The 27,003-nt window shown below is 43.0% G+C and overlaps 1 protein-coding gene across 2 annotated transcripts; it reads left to right on the top strand.

The window, feature by feature from the left end:
* Nucleotides 1–1,070: 1,070 nt before the first annotated feature.
* Nucleotides 1,071–25,377, top strand: EMP2 (epithelial membrane protein 2). Of its 2 annotated transcripts, none has more exons than XM_061358303.1 (5): nt 1,071–1,362; nt 17,750–17,850; nt 20,443–20,536; nt 21,946–22,092; nt 22,667–25,377. In XM_061358303.1, the coding sequence occupies exons 2-5, from the start codon at nt 17,773–17,775 to the stop codon at nt 22,849–22,851; spliced, it is 504 nt and encodes a 167-aa protein (XP_061214287.1). In that variant the 5' UTR covers nt 1,071–1,362; nt 17,750–17,772; the 3' UTR covers nt 22,852–25,377. The 2 variants fall into 2 exon arrangements, with proteins under 2 accessions (XP_061214287.1, XP_061214285.1); XM_061358301.1 differs by lacking the exon at nt 1,071–1,362 and adding an exon at nt 1,472–1,783 and having other exon boundaries at nt 17,739–17,850.
* Nucleotides 25,378–27,003: the final 1,626 nt, after the last annotated feature.

Raw genomic sequence — 27,003 nt, 5'->3', positions numbered from 1 at the left:
CAGATGAGATTCCTAACAGATGCATATGGCCACCACTGCTGCACTTCAGAAGGGGTAAAGGTGCAATGAAGTAAGGTCATGCTACTAGCTTTTCACTAGTAACCAACATAGTGTTTTGTTCAACATAATAGTTGCTATTTGTGTGAAGACTTTAGGAATAGGGATGGTGTTACTGGAATTCACCGCAGTTCTTACAGAACAGGTAATCTCTAGGATTGGAAAACACTGCCCATAAATTTGCACGTATGGTCTCAATCCAGAGATCCATGGTCTTGTTGAGTTTTAGGTAACATCCAGACTAAATGTTAAGAGCAACTTGTGAAGAACTGTAAAAGGAGAAACCCAAAAGAAAACAAACATAAACCAGACGGTCTGACAGCCACACGGGAACTGCCACCTTTCATCGCCAACTTTGCACAGTGCTAACAGCTAATCCTGAATGGCAGGTGAGACCTTTTGGCCCTCTGAACAAGCCAAGACGCTGTACCAACGCTATAACTTACAAGGAAGCCAAAACGCTGAATTAGTCTTCGTTCTTCTTAATTGTAGGAGTGAATCACATCACACAGTTGGCGATGGTCATTATTTTGTCTACTTTGTCACGTAATTTGTGAAAACTAAGCTGAAAATGGACACAGTTTATTACTGACGCTTGCTAGCGGCAATGGCGGTTAGCGAAACGCTTCAGGAGAGGGGAGGTTCGTGAGGCGCGAGCAGTTACCGCCGGGGCTCACCTGGGCTGCCGGGACATGACTTTATACCTCAGCTCTCCACACACACGCAGTTTGTCTCTCTGAGGGAGAAGGCGGGACTTCTGTGAGGGGAGCTCCGACGGCGCTTTGCTTCCCGCCACGGAGGCTCGAGCACCGCTCGCAGCCGCTCGAGGCGGGCTCGGACTCGCCCCTCAGCGGCGCGGCTGGGGCCAGGAGCCGTTCCCGCCGCGCCCCCTGCGCTAAAGGGCAGAAGGGGGCGCCGCGGAGAGCCGCGCTGACGCCCGCGGCTGGAGGGTTATGCAACCCTTACGGGGTCGGCCCTGCCAGCGTGAAACGGCGCCTTTCCTCCGTTACCCTCTCGCCTGGCCTCCCCGAGACTCGGCCCCGGCCGCTTTGGGAACTTGGGTTCCCTTCCCCACAGACAGTTCCAGAGGGAGCTCCGCCCTAGGCCTTGTCCCTGTCCTCTTCCAGGAGGTCCCTCGCCGTGCCGTCCGGCGGCCACCGTTCCGACTGCCCCGTCCCTCGCTGACAGGAGGCTGACAGGCAGCTAGCAGGGCAGCACCGTTCCTCGCCGTCCGCGGCTCTGCAGGACCGGCGTGCTGAGGCGGGACGAGCCCCCGCCGCCTCACACATTCCGGCTTCCGGCCCTGTCCCGCCTCAGCTAAAGCCACCGAGACTAAGGGCGGGAGCAGCCAGGGGAGCGGGACAAGTGCCGGCCTAGTGGCAGCCCGTGCTGCCCAACCCTTCTCGTCGGGGCAGCCCTGACGGGACCAGCCCTGGCCGCAGGGAGCGGAGGGCCCAGCGCCCCCGGGAAGGGTCGGGCGGCGGCGCGCCGGGGTGCCCGCCCGCCACGGAGTGGAAACGGGCGGGGAAAAGCTGCTCCCTTGCTCGCCGTGTCCCTCCCTCGCTTCACACACACTCGCACTTCTGCCTCCGCGGGCGGCGAGGAGCACTTTTGGGAATTACTCTCTCCACACCCAGCTCGTCTGACATCACTTCTGCAGCAGGCCGCACGGGAGCCGCTGCAGCCAGACGATCGCAGCCCGCGCGGAGCGCTGCCCGCGGGTCCCGTGAGTAGCCGCGGCCGAGCAGGGTGCTGAGCGGGCCGGGGTTGGGGTGGCCGGTGCTTGCCGGGGGAGGAGGAACCCAAAAAAAAAAAAAAAAAAAGGGGGTAAAAATGAAACCCGAGGAGTTTGTTTGCTGCGAAACCAACTTCACCTCGGCACGGGGCGGCGGGCGCCCGGACGAGCCGTCCCTTGGGGCCGGCGGGCGCTCGGACGGCGACCGGGAGCGCTGCGCCCGCCGTGGCCAGCCCGCTTGGCACCGGGCAGAGGGACAAGGCGGGACAACCGGGCTGCACCGAGAGCAGGTGGCCCGCGGGGGTGCGGGAGGCGGCGGGAAGTTCGCCGTGTGCGCGGGATGGTGCTGTGTGGGCTCTAACGTCACCACTGCGGTTGCGTGTTTTTGGCCGCTCACCCCCCTCTAGTGGAAGAAAAATAACGTGGACATAATTCCGTGCAGATCTCGCTTTATGAAGTTTTTGCCAGCCTTAAACGTTTTTCCATTTGAGTCAAACTGCAGTTCTAATAAGCCAGGTGCTACTTCACTACTGAGGCTTTTCTGTGTGTAATGTACAATTCCCACTCGAGAGGTTACATGCCAGGTACGAGGCGGGCTGCCTTCAGTAATTCTGCAATAGTGAGTGTTGTATTTTAGAGGGTACCTCCTTGCTTGGACATCTCTAGGAGCAGCAGTGCAACGCTGCCTTTGCCTTGGCAGACGTGCCCATGGGTTGCTCTAACTCCAAATGCTGCCTCCAAGAAGCCTGCAGTTTGGCCTCTCCATTAGTTTTTTGGCAGAAATACTTTGTTCACGTGGTGCAGAAACATGTTGTGTTTTTTTCCCCAACATCTGGGAGTAGTATGTAAATGATCAGTAGTTATTGCAGTTGAGCATGTTAGAAGAATCTTCTGACTTGATACAGAGCTGTGAAGAATTCCACTGAATAGCTGTAAAACACACGCTAGATTTAAGTAGTTTTCTTTAGGAACTTTGGAAGTAAACAGCCAACCAGGCTGGCTGATCTCCGTAGGGAAAGAAAAAAGTAGCACTTTCTTTTCACTTACTTTCAGACTCTGTATGTACAATGCTGGTATGTTAACTATGTAAAACAAGCCCTCTTGCCTGCCTGAGCAGATGGGTTTTTTTCCTGTCAGATGAAATAGTCTGTAATGGCTTTTCCATCCAGACCTGCTCTCTGTGCTGCTTTTCAAGGCTTTGCCATCCAGGCAGTTCAGGTGGTTCAGGAGAAGAACTGTGGGGCTGGGCTGCTGGAACTGAGATAGCAGCTGCTGCAGATATGGGCAGACAGGAACCCACAGAAATGGTGGGGTAGTGCTGGGCTGAGGTGCAGTGAGGGAAGGAAAGTGAATTGCAGTTTACTGTGGAGCCCAGCTATGGTTTTTGTGTGTGACAAATTAGATACCATGCTAAGGAATGCAGCTGGGGTTTAGCTACTTACCACAGTGGGTGAAATCAAAGTGGGAGTGGAAATAAAGGTACATGAGAAACGTGTTCATCAGAAGCTGATGTGACTTTGTGCAATAGAAGATGTGAGGACTTGACCTTTGCTTCAAAGACATTGGAGGAAAGAAATCCTGCTATACTCTGCATCCCCTTGTGAGCTGATAGAATGAAGTTGGAGAATAGACCATTGGGGTACCTGGGGGAAGAGTCATCTTCCATGCTGAATAAAGACGTGTACGGGTTTTATCATGTCAGCTGCATGGCTGACATGGACGTTACCAGATCGTTTGTCTGCCCAGCAAGGAAAGCAGGAATTTCTCTGCTGGTAGCTGTCAACATTAACTCCAGGTGAAATGCAGTAATACCACAACTCTTTAGGGGTCATAAGTTTCTTGTTAGTGTGCTCATTTGGGAAGGAAAACAGTCTGTTAATATAATTTGAAATAAAAACATACTGTCAGTAGACAAGACACTACTGGTGGTGTGTTCTTTATTTGTGGTCTCTGGAAACACTTCTATCATAAGCGCCCAGCTAGAGTTGATTATGCTGTGGATCTGCCAGCAAGGAAAACCAGTGTATTCCATTTGCTTGCACAGATTTAAAAACTTGCTAGTAAAGAAGGTTGTTCAACAGACTGAGCAGTCAAGACTGAAGGCTGCTACAATGTCATTCTCTTAGACACAGGTTGTGTCTCAACTCTTGGATGCTGTAGTTACTGTTTCTGGCCAAAACTGATTAAAAGAAATAAACATTTTTTTCCTTCATCTTGTACCAGCTTCAGTTACTGCACTCTTCACCCCTTGGTTTGTTAGTATCTCTTGCTTCACAGTTGTCTGGTACCTTTTTCTTGTTTCCATTGTGATAGCTTTTATTTTGTTGTCTCAAGGTTGTTTTCCATCTTGATTTTGACATTCATAGAATAGTTAGAAGAATGTTGTACTGGTATGGATAGTTAGAGAAGCAAGACCTTTCTCCACTTTACTATTATTTGTGATCTCTCTCCTTTCGTAATGCTGTTTCTGTGTCCATTTGAAAATGAGTTGGATGGCAGCACAAGGAGACCCTTTCCTTTTCACCTCAGTGATTTTTGTATATTTTGGTATTCCACTTACTCTTCACATTCCATTTGTGTCTTGAGCATCATGTAAGACATGACAGCACCACATAAATCAGTACAATAATGTGTTTAATTACAGAAATAAGTAGGACTATGGAGACCAGATCGTTTGTATTGCTAGCTGGCAGAAGACATAATTTCCAGGTCTTGCTGCCATTTTCCTGTTGGAAGAAGACCCAGCAGAATGAGGCACTATATTAAACAGGAAGGTATTTACTCCAAAGTGTAACAAACACTTTATATAAAAAAGCATGAGATCCTCCAGCACAGCCAAATTTGAAAGTAGAAAGGAATGCACAGCTTTTATTGAAATCAACTTGGTCTCAGAGGGGAAGCAGGGGAAGCATAAGCACAGCACTAAGGAATTCCATTCACGGAGCTGTTCAGTGTTTGTTAGGATTTGTTTGTTTTTCGGATGATCAAAGCAAACCAGTGGTCTCTGTGGTGGGATCTCACTCTTTGCTGGTTTTTGGAAAGCTTTATTGTTTTAGAAAGAAGATCTTTGTAAGGAAGATCTCAGTATGTCAGGTGATGCACATGACTTCATTATGAAGATAAGCATCTTCACTTCTAGAAAACAGATCTTGCTGGGTGGGATTCAAGAAAAGCCTCATGGCCTGAATTCATCCATCAAAGGAATTATTATTTCTTCACTGAATGGGGAAAATTTAATTATGCCTTTTTATTTTACCTATGAAGTTTCATGGGCAGGTTTGATGATGGTATGTGCATGCCAGGTGAAGCCTCACAATTTGGGTGTGACCTTAAAATACAACCCTCTGGCTGCATAGAGATGTTCACAGAAGTCTGTAGGTGGGGCAGAAAGTGGACTGACTCAAGCACCCCTTAGAGATGGCTATAGGATATATATTTATCATAGAATAGTTAGGGTTGGAAAGGACCTTAAGAACATCTAGTTCCAACCCTCCTGCCATGGGCAGGGACACCACACACTAAACCATTCCACCCAAGGCTTCATTCAACCTGGCCTTGAACACTGCCAGGGATGGAGCATTCACAACTTCCTTGAGCAACCGATTTCAGTGCTTCACCACCCTAACAGTAAAGAATTTCTTCCTTATATATAGTCTAAACTTCCCCTGTTTAAGTTTTAACCCATTCCCCTTGTCCTGTCACTGCAGTCCCTAATGAATAGTCCATCCCCAGCATCCCTGTAGCCCCCCTTCAGATACTGGAAGGCTGCTATGAGGTCTCCACACAGCCTTCTCCAGGCTGAACAGCCCCAACTTTTGTAGCCTGTCTTCATACAGGAGGTGCTCCAGTCCCCTGATCATCCTCGTGGCCCTCGTCTGGACTTGTTCCAACAGATCCATGTCCTTTTATGTTTAGAACACCAGAACTGTAAACAATACTCCAAGTAAGGTCTCACGAGAGGAGAGTAGAGGGGCAGGATCACCTCCTTTGACCTGCTGGTCACTCTGTTTTTGATGCAGCCCAGGATACAGTTAGCTTTCTGGGCTGTGAGCACACCCTGAAGCCGGCTCACGTTCACCTTCTCATCAACCAATACCCCCAAGTCCTTCTCTGCAAGGTTGCTCTGAATCTCTTCTTTGCCCAACCTGTAGCTGTGCCTGGGATTGCTCTGACTCAGATGTAGGACCTTGCACTTGGCATGGTTAAACTTCATGAGGTTGGCATCAGCCCACCTCACAAGCATGTCGAGGTCCCTCTGGATGGTATGCCTCACTGATGGCTTTATGGCTTACCTCACTGATCCTTAAGTACTACGCTGTGTTTGAAATTGCACAGGCCACAGACAGCCAAGGTGGGGTGAACACTCTCTCAGGTGTTTAATGCAGGTGTTAAGTGTCCTGAAATACATCAAAATGATGGCCTTCTTCCAGGCAGAACGTGACCTTCCAGAGTCCCGCGATACCTATGCTGAGGTGCATGTGCTGATGGTGGTCTCTGCAGTCAGTCTGCAGACTTGTGTATTGTCAGGCTGACATTCTCAATACACAGAAGCAACAAACCAGCCACATAAGTCAGTCACAGAAACAAACCAACATCTAGAGATGTCCAAAGGAGTCTAACGTAGAGTTGAAGCGAGCTGGCTGAGCCTGCCCAGTTATCACAGGCCCTTTGCCTGGCACTGTGGCTTAGCTGGTTGACCCAAGCTATAGTGTGACTGTACGGGCAGCCAGACTGGTCAAGGTGGAGCGGAGGTGGAGTTGGTGCAGGGAGTAGCAGGAGGTGTCTGGGTTCTGTATCTGTATAGCAGCGAGAGTGTACAAGAGCAGTGCAACTGTTGTGCTCAAGTGTGCAATGAAACAAGGGTTAGAAATCCTTCCACCTGAGCTGGTAACGTTCACGTGGTCACCTTTAAGTTTTACTTTGATTGCACCAGTTGCAGATTCAAATGACATTCTGAAGGTAGGCTGAGTATTAAATCTGATCACATGCTACAGTATCGCTGTGAAACAAAATAGCAGTTGTAAAAGAGTTTTGCTCTTTTTATTTTAAAGCCAACTATTGTACTGTCGATAGAGATGTATTTTCACACTCCTGATAGATGATGTGTAAACTCTTAAATAACTAAAGACAAAATTTTCTCAATTCAGAGCTACTCAAAGCCAAAGCAAAACAAGCAGTTTGAAAATCTCACAACAGTGAATGTAACACATTTAATTGCTGGCAATTTCCACAGAGCATCTGCCAGAGTTAAAACAATATCAGCTTTCATTTCTGCTGAATTAAACGTGTTGCTTTCAGTCTGGAGACACAAACCTTTTCTGCCTTTGTTTGTTGGTTAATTAGGTGGAACAACATAAATCACTCAAGCTGTCCTGTTGTATCTGGAATAATCTCTGGATAAGCAGCTGTCTGTAGTCAGTAGAGCTCAGGGCCTGAGATTTGCTCTCAGAACTAAATTAATGCCTAGAGTTAATGCTGCAGGTGTGCTTTTTGTTCTGGGTTGGTTATTTTTGCTTTTCATTGGATCAGACTGAGGACACATTTAATCTTGTCAACCTGCTGGAAAGGTCTGGTATGCTGATATTACACTTGGTCTGTCCTTCCCTGCTCTGCTGAGGTGTTCAGTGGGGACAGCGTTGACACCAAAATATGGCCACACAGTGACTGAGCAGGGGTGAGTCCAGGCCACACCCCAGTTCAGTTATTTGCTTCTGAAGCAGGTTCCCAGAAGGCTTCTCATAGCTTGAATAGCTCATTGGTACAGCCCATGTCCCTGTCCCAGCTCCACGGTGCAGCTGGCTGATTGCCTGAATAGCAGGAGGGCTGTGCCCGCAGGCTGCTAAGAGCTCAGTGGTTCCTGACTGCTGCTCTTGAGCGCTTGGAGGCAACGGTGGCCCCTCAGTCAACCTCATAAAAGTGGGACAGCTCTTGCTCAGTCTTTGTAGCTCTGTTGCCCACTTGAGCAACGAATCCTCCCTTGAAGCTGGTTCATTAGTCCCATCGTCACCATTTGCATTACTCCACTGTACAGATGAACAGTCAGTATTGCTCCCAGCATTACCTGAAGTCTTTCAGAGACAGGAGAGGATTCAGCAGAGTGCGAAGGGCTTGGGGCATCATGCAAAAACATGTTGCAAAGTCATGGAGACCTCAGAGAGACTGTGGGATATCCTTCCCAGGAGTGCAGAGCTGGAGGGACCACTCAGGTCACCAGCTGCCCTGCCAGCATAGGATCACATAATCTCTTTGTGGAAGCAGGTCTTTTTTCCCCATGCTATGGTGATTGTAAGGTTGCTCCAGAACCTGGCAAGCTCTGTGAGTTGTTATTTCCATCCTAAATGTGCTCACACCTGATTTATTGCCATTTATTTTCATCTTTACATTAAACAGCTCATTTTCCTTCCATGTGTTTGCCTTGACCTGCAAGCAAATATATCCTCAGTCTGTCTTGATCTTCAAAAATCAACAAGTCAGAACAAGAAGTTCTTGTCCTATTTAGCTTAGAAAAACAAGCTTTTAGTGCTTTTAGACCAGGTTCATTGTTAAGAAGGTTTTAATATATACCACAACTTTGTTCATACTGAAGTATCTGGTGCACAACTTAAAGCAGACTTGTTGAGAAGAGGATGCACTGAACACCTCATGTGTGCTTTTTTTTTTCATGTCTAAGTATATAGTTAAGCTCTACCCATATGTACTTGAAGTTACAAACAATTTGTAGCATGTTTTGCAGATGCCTCTGAAAGCATTTATGTTTTGTAAGAAATACAAGCAGTTCCTTCTTTCAAATGACTGCTGGATTTTCTCAGCCAATGTATGTCCTTTGAGAACTGGCCTCTTGAACAGATTGCTTCCATGGGGTAGCTTTCATTAAAGACCAGGTTTTGACAGTTTCCCCAAAGACATGTGAATTCAGTGTAAAGTGAAGGTGGATGAGCAGGCAATGGAGGGCACAAGCAATGACTGTGATGGGAATTTAAGATAAAGTGTAACCATTTCAGGTGTTATTTAGTGATAAGGTGCCCCTCCTTACACCACTGTGAGTTGTGTTGGTGTTTAGAAGCAGACATAGAATAGGTTAAAGCTGAGATTATGATGTTCTAATGTAAAAGTGCAGTTACAAGAAAATGTGCTTTAGGGAAAAAGTAGGATCTAGAGAAGATTTACTTCTGAGGAAGATGGTGTTTGTGCTGTTAGAGGAGGACAAACTTTCTCTAAAGAGAAACTTGGCTAAAGAGCAGTTTTGAAAACAGAAGGCTTTATTATTCAATTGTGCCTGTAGTCAGGGGTCTGTCAGCATAGGTATCTGGCTTCTGTACCTGCTAAATTGCCTTCTCAGCATATAGTGGCTGCTAGATTTCTCTCCCAGGTTTTGCTGGAGTATTTGAATACATCTCTCTTGAGTCTTTTAAGTTTGATTTTCAGGTAAGACGTCACAAGGCTTATTTTCGACAGGGTATTGTGTTTGTGTTTTCCCATGGGTCCTGCCTGTTCTCTGCTCTTCAGTCTGCCCACAAAGGCTTCATGGCAGAGTGACTTTTCTCTGCAGTGCACACAGAAGGGCCACAGTTAAAGGAGTGGTAGGGCAAGTCTAAACCCAGTCTGAACTTGTTTGCAAATAAATGACTGTCAGGAGTTACAGAAGTGGCAGCAATGCTGGCATCCTCAGGTCAAAACCTTATTAAAAGCATTCCTAAGAAATTAGAACCATCCGCCTCCTTGGGTCTCAGTACTCAAGGCATTTTTGCTGCAGTTTTTTTCTTGGTTTTGTTTGGAAATGTATGGGAATAGCAGGGTTATAATTTCTCAAACTCTTAAGTTCTGGTGTAATAGTTTATATCTAATGAGAAGAGGGTGAGAAGGAACAGCAGTCCAGGGAGGATCTGCCAGGCCTAACCGTAAGCATGGTCTGTTCTACTTTTGGTAACTGGGTAGGGTTTCTGAGGAGGAGCTAAGAGTTAGAGTTTATGAAATAGATTCAGAAGGAGATGGAAGAGTGCTTTAGAATCTTTTCATGCATTGATGATAGGCCAAGAACATCCATCAGAGTCCATTGTGGTGCAGGCAGTCCCACACAGGACCTGTAGGATGGAAAAACACCCAACTACCATCACAGCAAAAGGCTTTTGTAACCTATAGGCATACATTTAGCTTGAGGCACACAAAAAGCAGACATCAGCTTTGGTTGCAAGGCACGATTCTCTTAAAGAATCTGGATAAAAACTAGGTCATACCTAGCTTTGTTCAAGAGAATCTTGTCAGTTTGTCTCCAAGCCCCTGTCTTTCACTATCAAAATGCAATAAGCCAAGTGGTTTAATTGTGCTGCTGAGTTACATAGCTTGCTGAAAGGGCACCGGCAAATGTAGATCTGACAGAATGACCCCACTTTCATTTTCTGCCATTGAGTTACAAATGTGTAAACAGTGTAATTCAAATAGAGTTCCAGAAAATACTGTGAATTAATTTTTGCTGTGTTGATTATTTTCTTCTTTGGCTACATACAGTGATTGTGTGCAGGGAACATTGTTTCATTTCCTTCTTGTTTCCTTGCTTTGTGGTGAAGGACTTTGAAAAGCAGCTGGAAGTGTAAGTGACAAGCTCTGTTCCTTCCACATAAAATAGGTGGCACAAAGGGCTGCCGGCTTGAGTGTGCTCTCAGTTAACTGATCGCTTGTAAGCAGAAAGAGCTGATGGTGTCTCTGCCATCTAGGGACTGACAGAACACTTAGCCCTATTGATTCCAAGTCCGGCATCAAGCACGGGCTTGAAATTTTATTTCTTGAAGAGGATACATTGTTCTTTATGCTCAGGGGGTGGGAGCCTGTCTGCTGCATGCACTGTTGCACTTCCCTCCCGGGTTCCCATTAGATATTAGAGAAATCTAGTCAGAGCCAACCAGCCCTTCTTGGAGATTTGCTAGCTGGCTAAAGGGATCCCTGGTTGAGAGGACACACAGTTTCTGTACTGACTGTTAGCTCTGGAATACTTGAGCATGAAACCAAGCCAAAATTTGAATCTACACCTGAATACAGAGAATAGGTTGTTGAGGGTCCAGTTCTACAATACAATAGATCCCCTGAGAACAGAGAATATGTGAGCACAAATACACAAACTTCCACAACCGTTGGTAGATCCGTGTTATTAACTAACAAATTCCACTTAGAAATAAGACTTTAATAAAAAAGAAAACTCATTTTCTGTGTAGTGTGTGCACCTGAGAATTCCAACAGTAGCAGCACTTCATGCACCAGGGAACTGTCAATTTCAGGGATTACTGCCAGCAAACCCTTCGCATGCTGGTTATAAATCTACATGTTAGCTTCAAGTTTGTCACTCCTGTCCTATAAAATGCTTAAAGGCAGGTTCCTTAAAGTAAGGTTGCCAAGTCATCATGTAAAATAGAACTAGATTGCTTTAATTGTATTCTCTTTCCATTTCCAATATGCATTGATGACACGGGGAAAAAATAAGAAAATAAGGTACAAGGATGTGCATATCCTTTCCCGACTTCTCCTTGTGTGATAGGATTCTTCTGTAGCTGACATGGAAAGGATCCAGATAGGTGTCACAGCTGGGGTACATGCACAGCATCACACAGGGGTGTGCAGAAACACAGAGGACAGTGAGGATGGGCTGCTGGACTGGGCACCCATGTTAAGCTGGCCCTGCAGCTCAGGTACGTGCCAAGGTTAACCCTGCAGCACAAAAAATGACACATGGGTTAGCTGAAACTGAGTGGAAATCTGGGATGATGGATCAGTGTAGCTACCACGGGCTGTGGATAGGGTCAGAGCAATAGTCACCTTGGAGAACACTGGCAGGGCCAAATGTAGAAAGAAAGTGTAAGAGTTTGGGTATTACCTGCCTCATTCTAAGGAACAGCGCTCAGTAAAATGTACCTTGTGATGATGGTGTTCCCAACTGTTCGATTAACTCATGCAGAAGGATTAATGACATTGGAGTAAATTGTTTCAACTGGTATAATTATTTCCTTGGTGTTACATTTTCTGATTTTCTTGTCCTTTATGTTGTTTGATATTTAGGCATTAGGGGATTGTTGGAATCCTCAAAGCTTTTGTTAGCTTTGGAGAAACTCCAGTGGCTGAACTTAGTTCACTTTTGGTTCCAGCTCTGAGAATCACAAATAAAAAACAGAGCCCTTCATATCTGGTAAAGGGAAAAAAGAAAAAGTTAACAGTATCACTCTGTTCTTTATAAGCCAGGGAATTTGGAATTTTTTGCAAGTTTAGAGATGTTGGTACAGGCAAAATATGGGCCAACTCCTGAGTTCTCTGTCATGAGACACTGTGAGATGTGGCACAAGAAAGCTGTGCAAAACAAAGTGGTTATCATGTATATCCAAATGTCTTACGATGCATCACAAGATCACAGACTTCTCATGCCACCAGTATACAAACTTTTTCTTCTAACTTCATGTATAGAGCCTTAATTGCGGCACTGAGGGGCAGAGGAATTGATTAAGAAGGCTGCACTTTGATTCAGTTTTACACCAGTGACTTCAAGAAAGCTCAGCTGAATGGAATTATTACTGATGGCCCAAAGACCTGCTGGTCTAGTTGCAAGGAAGTCTCAGTGCAGAGCTGCAGGTATGGTAACTTGTTCAGCAGGATCATCTGTCCCTTCTGTTGGGTGTGTCTTCAGCACACAAGGTGTGGGTGAGAGCAGCCTGCACAGCTCCAGCCCTGGTCTGCACAGAGCAGGAGCTGGTCTGTGTGTTTGCACCCTGTTTCTGGAGTATAAACCGTGATTGTTTGCACTGAGATGTTTTTCACACATGGGCTCGGCTGAAGATGGTACAAAAACCTGACTTGATCATAGGAGGTGAGGGCAGCAGATGATGTAGGATAGGCTTTAGCCTTCTCAATGCAAATGAGCACAGGATAAACACACTGCACTACGTACAAGTTTCTCTGGTTGCAAAAAACAAACATGAGAAATAGCCTGGCAGCAGAACATAACTGCATGGGAAGAAATGAAAGCCTGTGCTGTGGAGCTGGACTGGAAAGTAGCGATGAACCTTCTGCTAAAAACTGTGAAAGACAGAGTTTTCCTCTTTGCTTGCTTGCTGTACTAAATAGAAAAAAATCAATTTGGCATGTCTCTTCATACTGGTGGACAAACTTTTTCTTACAGTAAGTTCAGGCTTTTTTTGCAGAGGGGTGTGGAGTTTGGCATATGGAGTCAGTCCAGATTTGTGCTATGTTTTGCTTACTACAGTTCAGGAATATCGGGACCCTGGACTGGATACTGTTTGTACTGTGCAGTTCTGCCATTGTCATACTGATTTATCTTGCCAAGAGGCAGTTGCCTTTGCAGTCCAGAAGATCATAGCAAAGGCCCTCATAGCTACCCCTTGTACAGCACATCAGGCTCTCATAATCAACGTGTAAATTACTGCTTCCAGTAGTTTGCATTACTGAAACTATTAAAGATAAGTGTGACTGCTGCATTTATGCTCTCTGTGTAAAATAAGGTAGCACTGGAGTATTACCCAGAAACAATTCTTCTGTACTAACTGGAAAAATCTTTGTTGTTAATATAATTGGCCCTTCTGTTTTCAGTGTGTTTCGTTTAAGTATTCTCCAGTATAATGACATTTGTGGGAAATCTTATTATCACAGCAAATCTGGATATGTTCAGTAGGATTCTCACAACTTACTCTTCCTGGTTTCAGTGGCAGTCTGCCCTTCTAACTCAGCTGTACCTGTACATTTCTGCCTCACAACATACTTTGTGAAGTGGTATTAAATGCTGAGGCTTGCAAATGAAGCATCATGTTGACATCCAGTGTCATTCTTACTTTAACCCCAAATCTGATTTTGATGTCACATGTGATGAGCTGTGTCAAATTTTTTGTTCTCTTTTGTCAGGGTTTTGCTGGATATTACTACAGGGAGGTTCCTGAAACAATTACAGATTGATAGGAGAGCAGAGATGGAAGGGATCTCAGGAGGTCCCTCATCTGGGCTCCTGCCCCAAGTGTTCATTCAGAATGCTCCGGGCCTTGCTTCAGTCAAGTTATGAAGATGTCCAAGAATGGAGATCCCACAACCTAAAGGCAGTGAACTTAAAAATCATAAATCCCTTGGCTTGAGAGCATGGTGCCTATCGGTGAATATTACTGTGAATGATAGAAAGTAGAAAACTACTTTGCCCAGGAAGCTTGTTTTGAGCCATACAAATACTCTTACCAGATAAAAAGACTAAAAGAGAAGAATTGAACAATGGTTCATTTAAGAGCAAGAGTCCTGTAAAAGCAAGAAGCCTTTTCATAGCAGCTGTATTAGCTGTGCTTCCAAGGGCTGCAAAACAGCAGTGGAAAAAGTACTGCAGCATCCCTGATCATATCGCATGTTGATACCAAAGTTTTGCTTGAAGAGTCTGACCATGTCTCTGCATCTTCTTCATATAGTTGTTTTCAGATTCTTATTCAGTGCAGCAGTACAAAGTGCTAGATTCCTTGACATGACTTTAAAATGCATCTCCTCTTCTTATGAACAGCCCCTTTTAAGCAACATTTTCTTGTGGCTGCACAAATTAAATGTAAGAGATGATAGGATTTTAATCAAACACAAATTGCTGGTTGCTCCCCTGAGCAGGATTCGTTCAGCCAGGTTAGACAGCTGTGCTGGCTTCTTTGTTTTTACAGGTACTCTTGTTTCGAAAGCATGAGGCAAAGCCACTGACTGGTGCTGTGCTGTTGGTGTGCCAACCCCTGCTTCTGCTGGGGTTTAGGTGCTGGAAAAGAACTAGGAACAATCGTGAACCTGAAGAGAGGTCTTGAGAAGCATCTCATTGTGAATAAGAAATAGAAGACCACAGTGAGTATGTAGAATATGATGTTACCAAAGCATTTGGTTAGTAATAAATTATGAAAGTAAAAATTCTGAACATTAATGCAAAGAGTGTTCTCAGAAATTCTCAATGTGAAGATATAACTGTATCCTTCCTTGTTCATGGAGAGAAGGAAGGAACTGCCTGCTTCTGAATTGGTACCCAGGCAGACTGTCCTCAGAGGATCTGGGAAAGAATTGCTTCTTGCTGGAGGAGTAGAAGGATCTTGAGTCTCCAAAACAAACTTTTAAATTCCAGCATTGTCTGTGGTGGAGGAGGACTGGTTGCTAACAGTCCCCCCTCAGAGATTAAGTCCAGAATTTCTGCCTCAAGAGGGAAGCAGATACTGTGGCAGTAGCTTCTGCACCATTGCTGGCTGCATCTTGGAGGTAGGGTGCTGTTTCTTGCGTCCTGGGCACAGACTACACAGAGTTTGGCTGAGTTTCCCTCATTACTCCATTCACAGGCTGTGAAAAGCCAGAGTCTGTCTCTTGGTCTCCATGGGAAGAAGAAACTGCTAGTAGTGATTATAGCCCAAAGATCTTTCTGTGCACCTCTGGGATCCCTGCTCAGGCCTGACAGATTGGGTGACAAGTTCTTGTTGTCTTTTCCTGGTATTAATTACTTGGAATTGATCTGTCTCCTTCCTTTCCCCCAGTGTCCTTATTTCTCATAACTGTGCATACCTGTTGTAGCACTGTGTGCACAGAAGTTGTAGCAGCTCATGAAGGGAGCCAATGACAATGGGTCAGGAGGAAGTACCTAACAACAGCTGTTATGGAGATTCTTCAGAACAGAAACATCAAACTATTCTTATTGTCCTTGATCTTGAAAAGACAAAACAGAAAGGTTGCTCATTCAATCTTGGCTTTATTTGGGTAAAACATAAATGTCCTCTCCTCATCATTCATACATATTTATCTGTCCTGTCAGAAACACTTCTGTTTATGGCTGAAAGCAGTACAACAAAAGCATCCACTTGATTGAAGACAAAGTGAATATTTCTGTGTTGGCAAGTCTTGATTTCCATGATTGGTTTTCATTAGGTTACATTTTTCTGTCTCTCTATGATGCTTCATGTCATAAGATGAAATTGTATTGTTATTCTTAAAATAACACTGAATAAAGCTTGATTCTCTCTCCTTACATGGCAGATGCTTGTTGCAGTATTGTCTGTTTAGATACCATCAGTGCAACAAATGGAGCTCAGAAAAACCCCAACCGCAAGACCACAGAATGCTGGGTGAAGATGGGTACATTTCACAATGAAAACAGTTTGATGTGCTGTTATACAAAACCACAAAATATCTTCTTTTCCTTCTTCCTTCCTTTCATTCAAGAAAAGCTTGATAAAGAGTCATGAATGACATTTCTAGAAGCAGAACTAGATTGAGAGCATCTTGAGTCATCCCATGCAACTGGCTCATTGGAGGAAGTTGTGTTGGAGAAAGCAAAGTTTAACAGTGAGAAAATAGTAAGGAATAAAAACTTGAGTAGCTCCTTTCCTTATTTTCAGATCTGACTTAGCTGTCCCATACAGTCATTCCAATCAGGTACGGATAGAAGGTTATCTATCTGATCAATTCTCATTTGCCCAAAAGCACTTTAATGCTGTTTGGCTCTGTGTTTGTTGTGATGCTGTGCTGCAGTGAAAGGCCATATAAAGGATAAGTCTTGGATTTCTAGTCCCTATTCAGCATGTGCTTATGTGCTGTCTATCATCTTTTTGTTTAAATTTTGCAGAGTGGTTGTATTTTGGCCTGGTGAGAATGCCAGTGGAGCTGCTTTGAAGGTGCTGTCAACGTAGTCCTTTTATTTCATTTCTCCACATGGTTCATGATTCTGGTAAATGGCAGGAGGGGAGAGAGGGTTAGACATGAGAAAAATCATGGAAGTCCTAAAAACATCATAACTGCCTTTTCTTCTGGGTATTTGCTGTATGAATGGGATTCTTTGAGATAAGAGAATGTGTCCAAAGGAAGTGGAGAAATGTGTGGATGAGTGATAACATGCACAGTGCTACAGAAGAGTGCACATTAAATGCAGAAAAAAATATCTGCAAGACTTGCTGATTCCTTACAGAACATAGCATACATTAATGAGCATTTTCATACAACAAGGGAAAGAGAGTAGATACACCAAGCAATTTACATTTCTGTGTATGAGTAACAGGAGTTTTCCCTATTGTATTTGTTATGTGCCCACACATTTCTTGGGGATTCCAGTCCAAATAAAGCTGTTGTTCCTTTTATACATAAGAATTCTTATTTAATTTTTTCATTTGAGATGTGAAATGGCAATAAATGAGTTAGATAAGGTATGAAAATAATAGACTGGCGAGAGTATCAAATGACTGAACATAAAATCGCTAACTGGGTGATTACATGACTAATGGATTTCTTCAGCCCTAACAGTCAGAGGGGTATATTGGAGAAAATGGTAGCCCTCAGTCATTCATCAGTGGATAAAACTTAACTAAATCAACAAAGGACAACCTGTATGAGCCCTAAGGTAGGGCATAGCTGCTACTAAATCTAGGAGATTAATTCTTGATGCACTGAATTTTGTTCCAAAAAGAATTCTTTGGAAATCCATGTTTCTTCTTACTTTGAAAGCATGGTTGAAATGAGACCTTACTATACCCAGTGGAAATTCTACCACCACATGCAAACAAGGCTGTAATTTGAAGAGTACTTCTCTGAAAGTCAACATGAAGGAGCTCTATTATTGCTGGAGAAGCATGTAGAAGCTTCTCCATGTGTTTACTCACTGCAGCCATCCCCCTGGCAGGTTGTAAAATGCACCTCTTGGCTTCATTTCAAGTTGTGGTTCACTTTAACACCAGGGATGCTAGTTACATATCACGCACAACAAACAGAACACTGTTACACTGATGGAAAGTCTGATTAAGTGAAATCTTTTCTCTCTAGAGACAGGACGTGTGCTGTGGGCTCAGACTGTATATGATGCTCCTGGTGAGCAGCACTTCACTCTGAAATCCCGTCACACTGGCCTTGACTACTCACAGCCACGGGGAAGCAGCATAGTGACTGGTCAATCTGGTGTTCATATATGCTCTTATTTTAACAGATTTATCTCAGACTAAAGCCTCCACAGATCAAGGATGTTGATTCTTCTGGCGTTCATTATTGTGTTTCACATAACCTCAGCAGCACTGCTGTTCATCTCAACTATTGACAATGTAAGTATCGTTTCTTCTCTTTTCCTCCCAAACACACTGGTGTTTCTTTGCTTCATAAAAATGAAGTTATTTTTCTCTAGTTGTCTGCAACTTGCCTATGGGAAGCATGTAACTTTGCTGGGCACACTGGTCTCCTTGCATCTTTTTGTAGAAGAAATGCCTGGAGTATGCATGTTTCTGCTGTGCAGGGATAGGACTATACATATACCTGCTGTGCATTTGTGTGGTGTCATGTTCTAAGCTCATGTCGTGCAGCTCATCTTCTTCCCTTTAAGATACTTGGCCAGGGACTATCTTTAGAAATACTACCATGTTTGCAGGGTGGAGCTGCTATGGTTCTTGCTTCAGCTAGATATGGGGGAGGTCTGTCATCCTTTTGATCAAGTACATGCAGTCAAATAGCTCATGGTCAGTGCATGGTGATAATCTCAGCCAGGCTGTGCTTTCCCTCAGAAGCTCAGTTAATTCATGAAAGAGACACCATGAATTTTTCTGTTTGCATTCAGTTGAACATTTTCAGCACAAAGTTTCAGAATCATTTATGTTACATTCTTTGCAAATTTTCTTTTTATTTTTGCACCCAGAAAGAATTTACTTTCCAGTATTTACATCCAGCTCTTAATAGAATTTTCCTCTTTCCAAAGCAGCCCGCCAGCCTGACTGGTACTTGTAACTGTGCACTGGAGTCTGGCTTTCTCTAAGAGGTTTGATATATGTACAGGCTTATGGGATTAAAAATATTGTCTGCTGAAAATACTGGGCTCAGTGATGCTGGTTTACATCCCAGAGTTTTTTCCAAGACTGTGCTCCAAGAGAAATGATGAATTGCCCACAACTTTTTATGGCAGAGTGGTACAAACTCACGTGTTATCTTTCAGCCAGCTGGTTGATTTGTCTAGTAAAGTGGGTCATGAATTAAGAAACAAAGTAGGTTGTCTTAACCTGCTCCTTTAAGCATGTACAAAGTTGGGATAGTGGACAAAGGAGCTTACTCTTATTTCAGATCTGCTATATCCAAATCAAATTATTATAGAAATAGAACCACATGCACTCTGTGCCATTTGCTACTTTCAAACAATTACAAACTTAAACTGTGTAAGCAACTCCTATTTAGATTTTGTCATCTTCCAGAGGCTTTTCATAGTCATGAGAATAACTCTGAAAGTATTATATAGTGCTCAGAGCTGAAAAACAATATATTGAGCTTGGACTGCAAAATCCAAATGAATGGCATCCTGACAAAGCAATGTTCTTTCTTAAAACACAGTGTTATTTCTGCACATCTGCCTATGATCATAATACATTGTAGTTTTTACTGCAGTATTGTTTTCAAAGCTGCTTAGTAAGCTGTGAGGTTTCTGGAGTGTCTGTTTAAGCAGCAGATGCCACAAGGAGTCATTGTTGTATTTTTTCAGCTGTATTGAAAGCAAAGGCTGGGTAGCTATCAGAAGAGGAATGGGTTTCCTGGGGAAATGCCACTCATGTGGAGTGCTTGGCATTTCCCAGGCTTCCGTACAAATCCCTTCAGTCACTGCAGCACCATTTTGTGTTGTTAAAACAACAAAGTACAAATACCACAGGAGGATCTTAATTTGTCACCAGCCACTTCCAGTCAAATACCACAGTGTACATCCTGCACTCTCATACCAACAGCACAGCTATGCTGAGCTGAGATTAATTCAATCCAGTGTCAGGAACCAGAAAATGAATAAAGGGCTTCTGTTTCATAGGTGCTATAGATTCTGTTTCATTCCATGCTATTGCCTGTGAATTAAAATGTGCTGGGCCTTCAAAGAGTTGTGCATCCTAAATAGGGTCTGGAGGAAGAAAGCAGATCATATCTAGGTACCTTAAGGAATGAGCAGCCACTGACTATCCAAAATTTCTTCTTGAACAGTGGAAAATCCCTTGTGCTTTGGGATGTTAAAGATTGCCATTTGTTCAGGTCTCAGTGAAAATGACTTGATTAATAATACACCCTTTCTTCCAAAATGCCATTACATGTCAAATTTAGTTTGAGCAGTTAAGTATCAAAACGGAAGAGAAATTTGTTGCAGTTGAATATAGACTGAGGGAGCTGGGTTGTTCAGCCTGGACAAGGCTCCAGGGAGACCTTAGAGCTGCTTCCGGTACCTAAAGGGGCTGACAGGAAAGCTGGAGAGGGACTTTGGCCAAGGAGGAATGGCTTTAACCTGACAGAGGGGAGATTTAATGTGAGTTCTTAGGCAGAAGTTCTTCCTTGTGAGGGTGCTGAGGTGCTGGCACAGGTTGCCCAGAGAAGCTGTGACTGCCCCATCCCTGGCAGTGTTCAAAGCCAGGTTGGACAGGGCTTGGAGCAACCTGGTCTAGTAGAAGGTGTCCCTGCCTGTGGCAGGTTGGAACTGGATGAGCTTTAAGGTTCCTTCCAGTGCAAACCAGTCTGTGATTCTATTCTATGATTTTGTCTGCTCAGGAGACACTTGGAGAACTAAGGAGTTTGGGGTGGGTAGGTGGTTGTTGAGCTTTGTGGGTTTTGGTTGTGGGTGGTTTTGTTCGTTTGTTTATTTTTGTGGTGTTTTTCCCCTGTGAGAGCCCTTTACTTTTATTTTGCAGGCCTGGTGGGTAGGAGATAATTTTTCTACAGATGTCTGGAGTATGTGTGACACAAATACTAGCACCTGTATGGCAATTACCGATCAGTTCACAGGTGAGTGTCTCACTGTGCCTGTCTCAGGTCCTTTAGCAGGAGATTTGGTGAAATCACTACAAAGTATGTAGGAGCAATAATCTATTTGTTCAAAATTCTGTATGCTCTAACTACTTGGGTTTTCTAAAAGCTTTAGTACTGGCTTTTCGTTTTGGAAAAGCCAGTTGTTTCTGTGAGAGGAAAACTGAGGGAACTGTCAGGTGCACTTGAGAGCCCAGGGCAGGAGAATTGAGCAGATACTAGTGAGTGCTAAAAGGTTCTGTAACTAAAGGGATCAGTGAAGCCATCTGAAAGTGTGACTTAAGTGACAGAATTTGCCTCAGAATTTGAACTTTCACAGTGGAACTTAAAAATACTGGCAGCGTACAGGAATGAGGGAAAAAGTGAAAGAAAATCAAGAGCACAGGGTGCAGTTGTAACAGAGAGAACTTAATGTACAACACAGCCTAATACCCTGCTTTACCAAACAGAAAAATTCTCAGATGTTATATTATTTCTACACTTTTGATCTTTGTCTCTATTGAAGAGGTAGATGATTTGAAAAGCCATGTACCCATAACCTTCCAAGTATGAATTTGGCTTACAGCATATGTATCCCTGCCCAAGGCAGGGTGGTTGGACTTGATGACCTTGAAGGTCCCTTCCAGCCCAAACTATTCCATGATTCTATGATACTGTGCTGCAGGTGGTCTGTTCCACACAGGCATTCTTGAGCTAACACAAATGTAACACATTTGCATTTGATGTCTATATTACTATGCATTCGTTGCTATTGGGTACCCAAACTAGGTAGGTTGTAAGTAGCTGAGGTGCATCTGCTGTTCCAGAGCTACTGTTAGTGTAGCTTTGGTAAAGGAGAGGTGCTGTGAGGAGCTCATCTGTGTAGCTGATCTCTGCATCGTTCCAGCAAAGGTACACAACGAAGCTATGGGTAGTTACGTATTTTTGGTTACTTTAGCTCTTAGTTATAGGGAAGTAATAGACAGGGTCAAAAACCTGAATCAAAGGAATCTTTTGTGCAGTCTGGATATCGTGTCTGGTTAACATCTCACTGGACAAATCTGTCTCCAGGCTGGTGAGAGGCCCAGGTCTGTGTTTGTAAGTCATTTGGGACCCCTGGCAGTTTCGCTGTGCCTTTAGTACGCTGATGGTAGTAAAGGAAGTGGTGGGGAGAAACAGTGTCTTCAGTATTTTTATGCAGTTTTATGAAAAACTTTTAGAAGTCCTTAACCCCCTGGCTGTTTTAATACCATGGAAGCAGAGAAGAACCACTCTGAACAATGCATGCACAACTGGTTTGCTGTAGCTGCTGAACTGCTTCCAGAGCATAGCTCTGGCTTTCTGCTAATTGCAGGAGTAGGTGAAGAGAGAAACTGTGTTTTTAACCATGACTGCTTTTGTCTTTGCAGAATATCAATCAGTTCAAGCTGTTCAGGCCACTATGATCCTATCTACTATTTTCTGTTGTGTGGCATTTCTGGTTTTCATTCTTCAACTCTTCCGTCTGAAGCAAGGAGAAAGATTTGTGTTAACCTCTGTTATCCAGCTCCTGTCATGTGAGTAATTTTTCAACACTTGTGACTTTAATAATGTTTACACAAGAGTAGGAAAGGAAAGGGGAAAAAGGTTCCAAAAAGAATGAGCTGCATGAGGACTCTTGAGGCCATAGCTTATACTTTGTACTTGTTTAAACAGTGAACTGCCTTATTCTGTACTTTTTAGGCAGTTAAAACATGGATGACATGACTGCTCAGAATAAAGTCATTTAAACACTGAAGGGAAAGAATCTGAGATTCCGATTTTCATGGACAAATTAAACAACTCTGTAGTTGTTACAGGCAGGTACTCTATTTTTTGCTAGCCTTTAAAACTACGCAGATGTTTAGAATCATTTTGTGTGCACTCCAAAGAACATAAACACTGAACAGCACTTCAGATTTAACCCATGCCAAAGAAACTGAAAATGTGTCCTGAAACACTCTGGGTTTAGTCTGCAGATGGAAAATGAGTGTCTGCAAAAAAGGGCATTGATGGAAGCAGCTGACAGAAGGGTAACAGCAAGTAAATAGTTATTATGCATATTTATAGTATTTTAAGATGCTAAACTTTATTATTTTCTTCTTCCCCCAGGTCTGTGTGTTATGATTGCAGCTTCCATTTATACAGATAGGCATGAAGAGCTACACAAGAGCAATGAGTATAGGATTGAAGTTTCTAAAGGCCAGTATGGCTATTCCTTTGTCTTAGCTTGGATTGCATTTGCCTTTACTCTGACCAGTGGTGTTATGTACCTAGTATTAAGGAAGCGTAAATAAATGTCAAGCAGCTAGTCATTTGTCACTGCAGTACAAAACCAAATTCCAGTAACCATTTTGTATATAATCATTTACATGGTTTTGTAGTAAAGGTATCATTTCTCTACAAATGTACTGTGTTCTTGATATGAAACAGAATTAAACAAAATGGCAGGTTTAATGAGTGCCTGGCACCTCTAGGTCAGGGGCTGAGCAGGTCAGAGCCACCCTGGTTCTTTTACCTATTTCATCATCACAAACAGTTTTGCCTTAACTAGATGTTAACAGTTTATTCCTGGCCTCTAGAAGATTACAAATAAAGCCCATGTAAATTAATTTGTAAGCAGTATGCTACCCGTATTCCTGGACCAGATATTTCCGTTTGGAATAGGTTAAATATAGGGGGAGGAAAAAAATGAGGCCCAGATCACACTGAAAGCAAACAGTTACAGAAGGCCAAAGCTGCACTCGCTGTGCCTGGCAGAGGACTCGTGTTCTGCTCTTTACAATGTGCAGCAAGTGTCATCAAGCTTTTATTAAAACCACTTGCTTTGCAAAAGTAAACAATCCTTTTTTGTACTCCAGCAAATTATTCTCTTGATTCTCTTTCACATTTAATTGAAACACACAGAGCCTTTGGCAGGAGAATTTACCAGCAAATCCACTGAACAACTTGGGACCGGAACAGTCTGGGCAGTAAGAAACACCCCACTCAAGTCCCGTACCTCTTTATTTTTACATTGTGCATAGTCTCTCTGGAAGGAAATAAAAAACATTACCTTTCCTACTTCTGCAAATTTCCAAGCAAATTGGTAATCAGTTAAAGCCAAATGCATGTTTCTATAGCCAAACTCACCATGGCTATTACACCAGGCTTTGATTATATAGCAATTTCATGGCTAATGTGTCATTTATAAAAGCATTCCCTGAATCTGCCAATTAGGAAATTGGCCTTTAAAAGTTCATTCTAGATTCCATTGTGGATTTTACTTGAACCAAACACTCCTACTAAATAAATCAGAATGTGATTACTTTGCCTATGAATTCCAGGCCAGTTTTACAAGACTTGGGCATTTTTATTTTGCAGGCATTTTGCAAGATAAATCTATACTGTAATAGCAGGCTCAACTGCTCAGCAGTGTAATGCTGGCTTTGGCTGTTGGTGATTTTGGAGTTGGGAGATCAGTGTGGAGAGTGAATGAAGTGGCTTTTTCTGGTTAGTCACAGCTTTGACGCTTAAATATAGATTTGACTTTGTAAAAGCACTAACCAGTTACTTCAGTATGTTCACTAGAGCTGGCCCAATATACAGGCAGTAAAAAAGTAAGTAGGTTTTGAATGAGGTCTTACATTTAATGTAGAAAAAAATGGTTACTACAAAGTAGTATAGCTCTACTGAAGTCTATACTTACTGCAGTATATATACATCAGCTGATGGTCTGACCCATGCCTTCAGGTAACTGATCCTTGATTTCTCAGAAAATTACAGTTCAGTTGCATAACTCTGTAGGAACTGTCATCAACATGAGTAACAGTCATACAATTCCATCCCCATTCCGTGAACATCCTAAAATACTTTGGCTTGTACTAGTTGTCTTTTGGGAGCAAAGAAAGCCCAACAGGTTTGTTGAAAAATTAGATGGAGGACAACAGATTAGGAGATAATAGTAAAAGCCCCCACATTGTCTGAGCAAGACTCCCCAATCTAGCATGATGCTAGTGTTTTGTCAGGGCTTTTTTTCTCACAGTGGGAACACTCTGAATTTCCAGAATTACTACCCTACTTTTTAAAAAAGTGTTTCTACAGTTTGCTGAATACATTTCAGATTCAAAACCTGAATTCTGCTAGCAAGCAGAATTTGTCTTAAAACAAGCACATGCAGGTTTAAGGTTGAAAGTAGACAGACTATTAGCAGGTGTTTTGCTACTTGTATTCAGACATGAAACAGTAAGGGAAATTCCTAAGCAACTATGGATTCAAACTACCTTATATCTAGAAGAGTCCTGTAAAATTCTGAGTTAAGCTGTTACACCACTGACTTGAAGAGATGATGCTTCAGTTTCTAGCCTCGATAATGTTCAGGTCTTCTATAGAGCAGATATTTAAAATAAGGATGTATATATACATGAACACACAGCTTGATTCCACGGTGAGAGCACTGACCATTAACTAAAGTGAAAAGCACGCACACCATGGTATACAAGCATCAGCATGCTCATGATGCCACATAGAGAAAATGGGAAATGTTACGCACACCAAGAAAAACGCCAAACCAGTGTGACCTAGAGTTTTAGCAGGGCAAACATCCTCTAGGATATTCTTTCTACCTGATAACACCTTTAAAATGGTTACCATTTTCTATGCTCTATATATTCTGAAACTGTACATGAAAATAAAAGAAATTCTTGTACTGTAATGGCAAGCTCAATACATTTAGCAGTCTGACTTTGTCTTTAAGCTTGGGATCTATTTACACAATGTTGGATGAGAAACAGTTGAGTATTTGTGTGAACAGGTAAAATTAAATTCTTCCTGCCTGTACTAGACCCACAAGCTAATTATTTTTGTCCTTTGTCGAAGATCTTCCAGGGCAAGCAGAGAAAATACTAGTGGATTGCACATTTAAGTGCATCATGTCAAAAGAATACCTACTAAGTAATGCAAGACCCACAGGTGCTCTGAGTTTACTTGTGAGAGTTGTTCTTGATAATTTGCAGAGACAGCTGTGTATTTAACATCAGGTTGAGTACCTGGACCCTGTGAGAAAGTAATGCTAGAAACAGGCCAGTCACTTCCATATCCAAGCATCAGGTTGGCATTGAGATGGTAACACCACAGATGGGCTTGTACAGATTGATTCAAGACCCCCCCCCAAATCCCCAGAAACTTTCCCACACCCCTTCTAATCAGTGAACAAAAGGGAAAAATCCAAACTATGAAAAGATTCACTAGCAGCTGTGACTACCCTGACCTCTTTTACCCAGGATCTGAAAGGAAGCACAGGAAACAATCTTGGAAAACATATCTGAAATGTTTATGTCAATATATGTATTACTTTAAAAAAAAAAAATTTTAAATGTGTATGATCCAGGAGAAGTTCTGAATGAAGTTTTGTACTACCTCTCCATGAGATACCTTTAAAAACAAAAAAAAAGCACTGTAGGTGCTAGAACTGTACTGCTTTAACATGAACTATTTTATTAGCCCAGCTACATCAACAGTTAATTTTTTATGGTTCTTAATGGCTTGAAAATAATGGAGGGTCTGTGGCACTGTTGGCTTATCTTCAGCATTGTGGAAGCTGATGCCATTTACCTAAGGAGACAGGAGAATCCTTCTTACAGTTTCTACAAATATAGGAGTAAGAGGAGCCACTACCTTTACAAACACTAAATAGAGCTAAGATCCCGAAAACCTTGGTTCATCAATGCCACAGAAAAAAAAATAAGCTGGAAATCTTACTTTTTTATTTCTTTCATATGTGCAATAATCCCCTCTAATGTAGTAAGATGAAAGTGAAAAGTGGAAGTAAATTAGTTTTAAAAACAATCTTACAGAATTAATGGAATAAAGTTTGTAACAGACCATAAGTAGGAAACGTAAGGAAATTAGTACTATCTGCAATAATGCTTTGACTTGAAACTTACTGCAAGTAACAATATAGTTCTTAATAGTGGAATAGCGACCACTTGTTACGGTAGTCTGTGTCTCCTAAAGAGATTTTTAAGCAGTTGAAGTAAGCTTGTATATGACACAATGGTCTATAACATCCACATACATCTTTGCATTGAATGACAAAGTAGTGCTCGTGGGGGGTGATAAGCTGTGATAAACAGCAAGCCACTGGCAGTGGCAAAGCCCTTATTTTGCCTGCTCCCATGTGATGCAGAACTGTTACCAAGGTTTTCATGGAACAAATCCAAGTGGTAACTGGGAAGGAAGCACACTAAAGTTCAATTCCTGTAAGCACTGTAGCCGTTGGGTTTGGCAAATAAGCCACCTCTAGTTTCAGGATTCCGAGGAGGGTCTTGGAATTCTTCAGTAAACTCTGGACAAAGAGGAATCCTTGGCAGTGGAGAAGGATGTGGGAACTGCTTGAAAGTCTTGGCACCAAGACAAAACCGGTTGTTATTTGAACAACAACAACAACAAATAAGCCAGCTACACTACTT

Source organism: Neopsephotus bourkii, unplaced genomic scaffold (assembly GCF_033783945.1).
Source record: "Neopsephotus bourkii isolate Nb327-2 ecotype Australia unplaced genomic scaffold, CSIRO-AGI_Nbou_v1 NB_940, whole genome shotgun sequence".
Lineage (NCBI taxonomy): Eukaryota > Metazoa > Chordata > Aves > Psittaciformes > Psittacidae > Neopsephotus > Neopsephotus bourkii.
The sequence above is the reverse complement of the archived record's forward strand: the minus strand, read 5'-3'. Positions and strand labels throughout refer to the sequence as shown.

Coding starts and splice junctions, on each gene's coding strand:
- EMP2 (XM_061358303.1), top strand. CDS start 17,773: ATGTTGATTCTTCTGGCGTTCATTATTGTGTTTCACATAACCTCAGCA. Junction 17,851..20,442: donor TCATCTCAACTATTGACAAT/GTAAGTATCGTT, acceptor TTTATTTTGCAG/GCCTGGTGGGTAGGAGATAA. Junction 22,093..22,666: donor TGTTATCCAGCTCCTGTCAT/GTGAGTAATTTT, acceptor TTCTTCCCCCAG/GTCTGTGTGTTATGATTGCA.